Source organism: Camponotus floridanus, unplaced genomic scaffold (assembly GCF_003227725.1).
Source record: "Camponotus floridanus strain SB8 unplaced genomic scaffold, Cflo_v7.5 scaffold170, whole genome shotgun sequence".
Classification (NCBI taxonomy): domain Eukaryota; kingdom Metazoa; phylum Arthropoda; class Insecta; order Hymenoptera; family Formicidae; genus Camponotus; species Camponotus floridanus.
In genome coordinates this window covers 152516-163914 of record NW_020229293.1, presented here as the reverse complement: position 1 = coordinate 163914, position 11399 = coordinate 152516, and the positions used below count along the sequence as shown (strand labels likewise).

Genomic DNA, 11399 nt, shown 5'->3' with positions numbered 1-11399 from the left:
AGTTCTTCGTTGTTGCTTAAAATAATTCACGTACTATTAATATTATAATTATATGAGGAGTGTCTTTTTTTGTAAGAGATGTTTACTCCACTTTGTGTTTTTAAGATAGATACGTTTTTTTTTTAACTTCTCGATAATTTTTTCGCTGTGTTTATCGGCTTTTATTTTGATGATTTTTAAGTATCAAATTTTAATTTTTGCCTCGTTCATACTATTACAAAGTTGCAAAAAATCGCAATAAGTAGACGTATCGGAAAAATACTCCTCGTACAATGATATCATATCGATAATGATTCATTTTTTTTTGGCACGTGATTATCATGCATCTGTATATTTTCCAAATTATACAATTTGTTTGGTTATACATGTACAAAAAAGTGCATGTGTTTTTGGACAAATAAACATTCTTAAGACGCGAATTATAACAACAACGCGCGAGAAAGAGAGAGACAGAAAGAGATAAAGCGGGTGATATTGCAATTACGAAAATGACGACGATAGTAGCGTACTCGCGTTAATTTTATTCAGTGTCGTTATTTGCGTCTCGCGATAAGATTCTAAATCTAGAAACACGGAAAAGAAAGTATTATAAAATAAACAGTTTAATGAATGAAAGTCTATTCAAAAAATTAACGCAATTTCACAGATCTTATTAAGACGCATTGTATTAGAATTTCTAACAATTGTTCCTTTTTACTTGAGGTAGCTTTGTTGCTTTTATTAATCCTCCATCACTCATCCTCGTGTGTGTGTCGTTGAAAAAATATTGCGCCGTCGAGAATAACAGAGAAGAAGCGTCATGTCTCTTCAGAAAGCTATAACGGATCCTGAAGGCAGGACCTTTGTCCTCGCGATCACTCGCGATGTCAAGACATGACGCAGAATCGCGTAGGATAAACTAATTTGTATAATTACACAAAGAAAGTAATTAAAGTTTTTTTTAAGTACACGGTATCGTAATTAGTTTCAAAGTGCTCGAGATATTGCTTCGAGTCTGTTGGGTAATCATAAGTCTGGCAATTTTAAGAACATAAAAGAACACAAAGATCATCACGTATAAATTGGAAAATATTCTTGATATGAATTATTAAAATTCTGAGAGATTCGAAAGGTATATACATCACATAGATTTTGTCCAAAAAGAAGAAATCTGTCAAACGGATGTAATTTTAAGACACGTTAAATATACTCAAGTATGACACGTAAAGAAATACAATTGTGTTACAGGGGAATTATTCGATTCGCAGAACTGGAGAAAAGGATTTCAAGTGCAGGTATCGCGCATAAAAACCGAGAGGGTGGATCCGCGCTAATAAAGTGGGGGCGATCTAGTCGTAGCAACTAGAGGGGTGGGGATAGGGAGGGTATATATGCTCGATGCGGCCGAGAGTAGCTACAGTTCACCAGAAGACAAAAGCGACGTAAGAGAAAGAAATCGTGGAAAAAAATTGAGTTGGAAATTAGTGAAAAAAAAGAGAGGGAAAAAGTTATCGAGGAGAACTCTTGAGGGAAATCGCGCGTAAAAGAAGAGAAGGAGAGAGAGAAAGTGTGTGACAAGATCGTGAACCGGCGATCAGCTGCGCGGTAGTTCTTTCTTTCCGTTATTTAAATTGACTGTAGTGGGTGCCAAGATGAATTTTTCGATTAGCGCGACGATCCTGTGCGTCCTAGTTGTAGCGTTGCTATCGGAAACGGCATACATCGGTCCACCCGAATTTCATCTTAGGTATGGATTTTAAAGAGACCGAGTCAGATTTCGAAAGAAAAATCGCGCTCTTTAAACAATCTCTCTTTAGAAGAAATCGCGCTTTTCAAGACGTGGTGAGGCAACGCGCGAAATTATTGCGACACACCGGTTTCTCCTTTCGTTGCAAATTCATTGCAATTGGCTCTTAAATCGGCTATTGTTTTTATTTTGTTAATATTTTTATTATTTGGAATTTATTATACCATTGTTTTCTCCATTAATGATTCGTTACTTTTATCGTCAAACTAAATTCAATTTATTTCGAATAATATTGTAAGGTTAAAAATAAGAGATATTAATATTAATATTAAGACTCAAAGATAATATAAATAATTAAGTATAAACATACATAATAATTTTAAATAATTAAAAAAAAAAAATATATATATATATATATATAATATTATAAATTAATATTTATTAATAAAATTTATTAATGAAATTTATTAATTAAATTTATTATAACTTAATATTTATTATTAATATTTTAAATAATATAATATAATTTTAAATGCCATTATTAGATGATGTAATTGCTATCTAATATATGAAATATGTAATTTTATCTAGATATCAAATAATGATAACGCAATTCAAATAATCTTCTGACACGAGGCGGAAGGTCTTTTCTCTTTTCTAAAACATGCAATGATAATGAACAGAACTGAAGCTTTGTCGCTCGTAAGATTAGCATGGTTATTAAAGCGATGAATCTTCCACGTATCGAGATTAAAATTGTCGCTGATTATAATCGATTGTTGGCGGTTTAGGAATTTGAAATAAATTCTAAAGAGAATTACGTGTGCTCTCTTTTTTTCTCTAGTTGATGATCTCCATGAGAATATTTGAGAATATTTGATTAATTGGCAACGGGTTTCAATTTGTTGCAGTCGGTACAGACGCCTTTCTGATCAGAGGCTCGCCGAGCTCGAAACGATGATGGGGCTGCAAAATGTGAAGGGTGTCGTGGTTCCCGTAGCATTCGGAAAAATCGACCCAGCTGTCGTGTAAGTCCACCTTCCATCTTATGTCGCTATAATTGATATAATTTAGTTTATAAATTTTTTTTCAACTATATACTCCTTCTATACACATATAATTAACTACACATATACACACACACACACACACACACACACACACACACACACATATATATATATATATATATATATATAATAATTAGACATTTGTATTAATATTTTATTAATAATTATGATATTATAATATTATTATATTAATGTTATATATATTAAGATAATAATATTACAATAATATTATATAATTATTATAGTGATATATATCAGTATTAACACGCACGCACACACACACACACACACATACACACACACACACACACACATATTTATATGTAAGTGTTTCTCTAAATGTTTAAAAAAGATAATATGTGCATTGATAATATTAGAATTTAAATTGTGCGCTTGATTCACTTTTTTATTATTCTTTTACACATTGCTAAAAGTAGCTACAATTAAGCAGATACAATTAAATGATAATTGCGAAAAAGTTAATCATAAAATTATAATAAAAGATATCTCTTTTTAACCATAAATTGCATAAATTTCATTACGGATACGCGAAACTGTTATTATTGTCAATGATATGCTAAAGTAATTATTAAAAATATATTAAGAAATAATATGAAGACTCAAATAATGAATGAAGGCAAATTTAAATAAATAATTATATATTAAAAAATATATAATTATTTATTTAACTTCGCCTTCATTCATTATTTGAGTATTTTATAAACAGTGTGTCTAAGATTCTTGAAAAAATCAAATATAGTTATATATAATTTTTCTAACAAAATGAATAGGCAAAATATTATATTTGAAACAATGTATGCCATTGTCGAAGATTTCATTGATTGCGTTATATAATACGTTTTTTTTTATTTCTTTGAAGCTTTTGATATCGTCCGCATTTATTTTAGCTAAAGAGTACAAGAATTAAAAAAGAAAGGAAAAATAGCGGACGATTTAAAAATAATTGCGCGTAATCTAAAGAACGCTTTTAATGAGTAATATACTTAATAAAATATTTTCAAGATTAATAATATAAAACAGTGTATAATATATACAGTGTATAATATAACTAAAATATATATAAGAGGATTTTTTAAGAATAATTTTAATACTCTTATCCCTATTCTGACGATATCGACGTACGCTCGTTATTGATCTTGTATAAAAAGAACTGAAAGAGAGAAGAGGAAGATGAAGTATTTTCGAATACAAATTGCGCGAGCGCGTATGCAACGGCGTCTACTGAATAACATACGAGTATAACTGCATCGAGACAACCGGTGAAGAAAAAACGAAGATGGTACCCCTAACTAGGTTACTTCACGTTGAATATTCCGTGAATAAATTTCTATTCAAATGTGTTCTCTGAAAAGGCCCCGATCTCACGTAATCGGATGTGACTGTTTTCACGAGTAAATTAGTTGACGCCAACACACCGTCTTACATTGTAATTAACGGAATGTGAACATCGAGTAATTCTACTATTCCTCAATTAATAAGTGGATTAATTCTTTGCATTAATTCTTCCCCTCCTCTCGCTCTCGTATATCTTCCGTGGATCATTGAAATGTAATGTATGTTGTAGCGCGTTCGCGTAAGTGATAGCATAAGTAAGTAGATGTAAGGAAGAACATATCAAATATGTGAAGTAATTCAAGTATCGTCTGACGCAATGCATGCTTTTCCAAGGAAATTTCAGACTAATATATTTCGGGAGAAATTTAGCCATTTGAAGAATAAAATATTTTTCGATTTTTTCGAACTTTAATGCAGGAATAATAATAGGCGGGAAAAAATTGCGACACTCGAAATTTAGAGATTTACATCTGTATCGATGATATTCCTTCCCGCTAGTTATTGATTAATGGAGATATCACGTTTTTTCGCGTTCCATCGATGACGACATTATCAGGAAAGCATTTGATTAAGCCTCAATAAACAAATTACTCGTCATAATTTGCATGATTCATAGCGTTTATTTGCTAGAGATAAAGTCGGATCTGAATAGATTCTCAGCGATTGCATGACTATTGCATAAAAAGGCGTCATCTTTTCTCTTCTTTCGGCACACGAGCGTCCAGCGTGATCATCTCGAATGTTTGCCTCTTCAAAAAGTTAAAAAAAAAATAATGTCAAATTTTTGAGATACACACACATCGTCAAGCTTCAATTTAAAAAAAAATTATTGCGTTTCGTATATTTAAATTGTCGATCAAGTTTGAACATAATTCTATTGTTCTTTCCAGAGGACGTAAGCGAAGATCCATCACGGAATCAATTCTGGACCAATTAAATCGAATTCGTTCCTTACCTCGGGTAAGATATACATATAATATATTAACGTGTGCATGCCCTCTCGTTTTGCAAAGTTATTCGCTAAATTATATTAACAAATTATCTTAAAAAATTATATTAAAAAATAAATTAAAAAATTATTATAAAATAAAAAAATATAAATTTATTAAAAAATTACATTAAAAATTATATTAAAAAATATTAATTCGCTAAATTATATTAAAAATAATTATATTAAACGATAATAAATTTTATGGAACGAGAATCGTTTACGCTGTGTTATATTCCGCGACTAATATTTTATATACGGAAAGTGTATCATACATAAAGCGTCGCGCAATGCAAATTTCGTATCTATGGCCGTTCCTCCTCGACCGATCATTTGTCATGTGTCTGCTCGAGCGATAGTTTTACGACGAGGAAAGATAGACCGAGCCGCCTGCTGTGAAACCTAATGAACTTTAGAGTGTAATTAACGATTTTGTCGACACCCGTGATGTCTTCGAGATGCAATCCAAATGATATTCCTGTTCTCTCGGTCGATTTATCTGCCCTTATCGTTTCATTCTTGTCAAATAATCAGCGATCGGTCGACAGCCACTTCGTGACATTCAACAGGTAGCTACGCGTATAGCGACTCGATGATGTAATAACATGTAGCTTGAATACATTAGCGAAAATTGCCGTCGCGGGTCTCGAAATCGAGACTAATTTCATTTCCGTTTATTCTAATTGCAGAAGGAGGATCCGCGGGAGGAAGAGAAACTATCGGTTGATTCGATTCAGAAGCTCGGCGTCACTCAAGAATAAGTTAGAAGCCGAGAGGAGGAAAAGGCGGAAGCGAGGAGAAGGAGAGAGAAAGTAGAGCAATTAAAAGGGATATACACACTTACACATACACACACACATACGCATTTAATTGATCTCTCAGCCGTGATTCGTCGACAACGCATTACTACGGACCAGTTTCCGTCCGAGCTTTCGATTCCTTTTACGGACTTTTGACGCCTGAAGAAATGAAAATAATTAACTCTCAACAAGAGCAGAAATTACTCGCGTAACGTGTGTAAATGGACCAGATGACAACAGCGGGAGATGACGAGAGTGCGTACGGCAAAAAAAATTACCGTGCAAAGTACGGTATCCATGGGGTGACGGGGCGTGATCGTGTCTCCGGACTGCGTTCCTTATTTAAGTATTTGAGAAGAGACTTAACGAGAACAGTATTTTACATGTGAATATATCGTCTCAGTATTCGCGACAATGTGCGTAATTTCTAAGGTACATTTTCTCGACGAGACAGTAAATCTCTTTAGATTTGATTTACACGATCGCGTTAATCGTTTTGTTAGAGACGCTCAGATTAATAATTAATTTTTTTCGTAATTTCGTAAGAATGTGCAATATCTTCATTTTTAAGCATCTTCCCCCCGACCGCATCGGCTGTTTGATCGGCCGCTATGTTTACTATTATGACGCGAGCCGCTTAGATCACGTAATTTCTCTTGAGAAAGCGCAATGTCATTCCAACTGGCTTTTCTCGATTGCGCCAGTTTCTTTTCGTGTGATTTGTCGATTACTCACGATGACATTGAGAGACTTGAAAAGAAACATCTGTCGTTTGACTTTTCTAAAAACGCAGGATCTTATATAAATTTTGATCGTCGATTCATGAAATTTGACCACTTTCAATTATTCTCTATCTAATGATAAAATAAAGCTAAAGCAAAAAATGAATTTTATTATATAACATGATCATAACGTATCGATTTATTTTTTTAGAATACAAGTCGAAGATATGAGATTTGTTATAGTATAATTTACTATCATGATAACATTTACCGTGAAAAGATCATAAATTTTCTTTAAGATATTTATCAGAAGAAATTAATCGTTAATTTTACAAATTTACTTATTTTAGTAAGTCTCTCTTCGTTTAATGCAATAGGTTTTCCAGACATTCATTTACAAAATTACGTTCATTGTGCTTTTAGCAAACGAATTTATATCGCTGATATAATATTTCTTCTGTTACAACGCGTGAATTATTTTGTAACTTATTATTTATGATATTTATAATAATTATTGTAAAAGACCAAAATTAATATTAATAGTGGATTTTGACACTTTTTTCGCTCGCCCTTTTACGCATGCGAGTGGCGTGTATTGCATTCCGGGTTCGACCATATTTTCTTATTTAGTTTTTATTAGATTCTTTCTCAGTCCTTTTTTTCTTTATTTTTACGTTGATGTAAAAATTGAGAATTTATGTCGGACAAGAAAAAACATATCTATATTATTATTTATTGATGGATTAATCGCAGATGTGCGACTACGTATTGAGCAATGACATGAAGTGTTTGTTACATGAAATTACCTCTTAGGAAATAATTAACTTCCTGGGCAGTTTTATTTGTTTTATTAGTTTTTAATTTAAAGAAATTATTTTAGTATTAATTGGACTCGCGCACGCGTCTCATGAGTCTACGTTCCTTACTATATTTACCTATTGCTATTTATAAAACTTAATATTTATTTGTAAAGAAAAGATATTAAAACCGATACACATGTAGTTTTTGAACTTTAGTTGGAAATTAAGTGAAGAAATGTCTATCCATAGATATTTATTAACTTTTTATAGAATTGTATTACAGTTTTGACAATTTTATTTCTTTTTTGAATAAATTAATGTTCTTTTCTGAGAACAAACAAAAATTTCCAAACAACACGTGTCTCTAAAAAAAATGTCTAAAAAATGACTTAAAGACATCTTTTAGATGTTTTTAAGAGGCCTTTTTGTTCTCAAAATAAACATATTCTCATTAAAAGACCATAGAAATAAAATTGAAAAAGACAAAAGTAAAACAGATTTAGAACTTTATAACTTTATTATTGCAAAAAAAAGATATATTATTTTTAGATTATATAATTTGACAAAGGAAAACGAGGGAAAAAGAAGAGAAAGGAAGGGAGAAATTATCAAACTTTGAAAATTCTGCAAATTGATTTAGTAATATAAGTAAATAAGCAACAAGTTAAATGGATCGAATTCTCATAAAAGTAGCATTTAAATGCTAAAAGTCCGCGGCTTTGAAAGATCTATATCGGTTTGGATATCTTTTTTCTCTCTTTATGTGTACATTTATTTATTATGACTTATTTATTTATTTATATATTTATTTATTTATTTATTTACATTCTTTTCATATTTGATGTGGAAAGGTGACCACACAAGTCATTAACTACAAATTAATTATAGGAGATTCTCATAGTATCACACATGTATACACAAGCATCGACATTTTCATTTCCTTTCTCATCTACTAATCACGTTGTCGGATTACTTTGGACAAACATGTATATGCAATTGTGAACGCAATAAAAAGAAATAATCCATTATTTGTGCAATTTATTCTTTTCTCTTATTTGTTTTTACAGAATCAAGTTCACTTCGTGAACGGAATATCATGATTGTTATAATAAAAAGCTTTAAAACAATCCTCCCATTTTGGAAAATCTTTTCATTTTGCGATATCGACTGATTATGCGTTGTGGTTATTTTGTACAGATAAGGATTTGTAATTGAAAAATTGTAGTTTGATAATTAAAACTGGGGGAATCAGCAGTGTGGGACCAGCTTTATTTCTCCGATGCAAGCGTAAGAAATGTTCTTGGGATTTGCATATGTTAAATAGTAGACATTACAGATTTTGACAGTTCGAATGTTTGGAGATTTATTATGTAATGAGTAATTCTGTGATGTTATTTGTCATTCAGATATAAACTTTATATCAAATTTGTCTTCAAAGTATAAGAAAGTTTATTGAAATAAGTTTATTTGGAATAATTGTCTCAAACGACACGTGAAAAAAAAATGATATACTTTTTCAGAGGAATTTTTTTTAAATTTTAGGATTTATTAAAGAATATATCTGATATCGGAAAATAAATGGCATAGCTTCTTAATCTTTAAAATAAAGGATAAGGAAATGGAAAGCTGCCGAAATTAGGCGCTAATAAATTTCCGAAAAATTAGATTACGACTCCCTCTGCAAAAACATAGTGGAGAGAGAAGAGAATTATACCTTTCTGTCGGTAAATACAGAATTCTTTCTCTGTACAATTTTACATTGTTACATCGTTATATACCACGTGTTTCATATGGATTATTTTATCGAAGTGATAAAGAATAAATTTCTTCAACATTATCATAAATTTGTACAAAGGAAAAAGAGAGGTGTTTGCATATAAAATTAATATATATTTGTTAAGAAAATAGATACATTTTTAAACATTCTTTTTTCTTCTGTGAGGAGAAATCAAAATTGATATTCTTAAAATATTAACCGAAAGTATTATCTAATCCGCAAATATTTTATACTTTATCGATCAATAATTATTCAACCGATATAAATTACGTATTTCCTTTTTAGACAGCCAACCTGTCAAACCGTCGGACCAATAGTGCTTTGTACTACTTGCTTTGTAGACAGGGGCGAAAACGCTCTACGCAATTTATACGTAAAATATTATCAATGTCTACATATTTATTATTATTATAATGCGTATATATATCTCTCGGAAAAGATAAAAATTTATTTAGCAAAGGAATTAATTTTGAAAATTAAACATAGCACATTATATTGTGGCAATATTGTCGCAATGTTCCGTGCCATAAGGAAATTCGGCATAAATATGGCGCATAAGGAAAATAAATAATAAATAAAAAATATTTGATGTGTACAGTCTGCAAAAGTATAATCTAATCGCCCGTCAATTGTAAATAAATGAGAAACACAACAATCCCAAGTTTACATGATCCAATTTTTCGGCTCCTCCTGTCAGCGTGTGGTCCAATATTTATCCGATAGATACGAAATCGTACGACAAATTTACTAATACGAGGATGACATGCGTTGCGCGATGTAAGAGGGGGGAATCATGTGGTCCAGTATCATATCTATAACGAAAACAAAACGTTACGTATAATCGAAACGTTACACGTTAGACGCGTGTACGCGCCTCCAACGCGTAATCGCTGAAATTTTTTTTTTCTTTCATTTTTTTTCTTCCAATGACAATCGTTGACGATTGCGCGCCCGATTTCCTTCGGATCCACGAAGCGTGACATATGATAAATTATGAAATTCATACGTGTATCTCTCTCCCCTCTTTTTTCCGTACGATTCGCGTTAATCAGAAACGTCATTTCCGTTGCTCAATGCAATAACTGCTTAGTAACTTTATCACGTTATTGCGGTATGTAATGTACAGCTTCGATTTCGCATGTGTCTTATTGCGACGAAAAAAAATACGATAATCAAATTGGCTCTTGTCAATTTGTATTATACAAAGGGTGTATAATAAAACCTTCATTTTTCCTTTCAAGCATCGAATTAATAGGTGTATTATAATACATATATTTCAATCGCGAATATAATATTCCAAGTCGCGCGTCAGCCATGTTTCCTTGGATGTCGCGCGCGATAAAGATTTAACGATCGAAATATAATAAAATCGATGCCGGAAGTAAGATATAAAAATGAAGAAGCGTAACGCGTTCTAGAATGATTTCGTAATAATGAAGCATGTTGCGTGATTAGTCTGATGGTGTTGATGGTACAACGAAGCTTTGCGATTAGAGCATAAAATAAAAAAAACATACATTAATAAGGGATTTCAAGAGATATCGCAAAAATAATAAATAAAGGCGATAATTCGCGAAAATATTAAAATTATATTCGCATACAGCGTAACATTGGAGCAGTTTCGTAATGGCATTGCATGATTTATCTAATGCTAATACGTATATAATAAAATCCCGCGGTTGAAGTACAAAATCAAAAATGAATATATATATATATATATATATATATATATATATATATGCATATATTAATAAGATTTTATGATATTGTAATTTATTAAAAGAAGGCAACAGAGTTTATAAAAATAATAATTGTTATAATAATTATAATAATTATTTAAATTAATATAATAATTATTTAAATTATATTTCCTAAATATTATATTACTTAAATTAGGACTTGATTAATTGCTACAATTTTTTTGAAACCGAATTTGTTATAATTCTCTTATAATATAATTTGAACAAACGGTGTCGTATAAAAGAAAGACGTAAAAAATAAAGAATTACCGGATATATAGCACATAAATTATATTATCTCTGCCCACTCAAAGTTTTATATCAAAATGAGGTCAGAAGTTCATTTTTCTGCTTCTGCGAAATGGCCGAATTTGGCATATTTCTCAACAAAAATTTACTGATTGTGAATTAATTATATATT

At 31.0% G+C, this 11399-nt stretch overlaps 1 protein-coding gene across 1 annotated transcript; it reads left to right on the top strand.

Moving 5' to 3' along the window:
- The first annotated feature begins 1346 nt into the window (after window positions 1–1346).
- Window positions 1347–6949, top strand: LOC105253380. The gene is made up of 4 exons (XM_011261379.3): window positions 1347–1726; window positions 2638–2754; window positions 5043–5112; window positions 5830–6949. The coding sequence occupies exons 1-4, from the start codon at window positions 1632–1634 to the stop codon at window positions 5899–5901; spliced, it is 354 nt and encodes a 117-aa protein (XP_011259681.1). The 5' UTR covers window positions 1347–1631; the 3' UTR covers window positions 5902–6949.
- Window positions 6950–11399: the final 4450 nt, after the last annotated feature.

Bases quoted from the DNA above. Each gene is read 5' to 3' on its own strand.
- LOC105253380 (XM_011261379.3), top strand. From the start codon at position 1,632: ATGAATTTTTCGATTAGCGCGACGATCCTGTGCGTCCTAGTTGTAGCG. The intron at 1,727-2,637 runs GTATGGATTTTA...AATTTGTTGCAG, and splicing joins CCACCCGAATTTCATCTTAG to TCGGTACAGACGCCTTTCTG. The intron at 2,755-5,042 runs GTAAGTCCACCT...TGTTCTTTCCAG, and splicing joins AAAATCGACCCAGCTGTCGT to AGGACGTAAGCGAAGATCCA.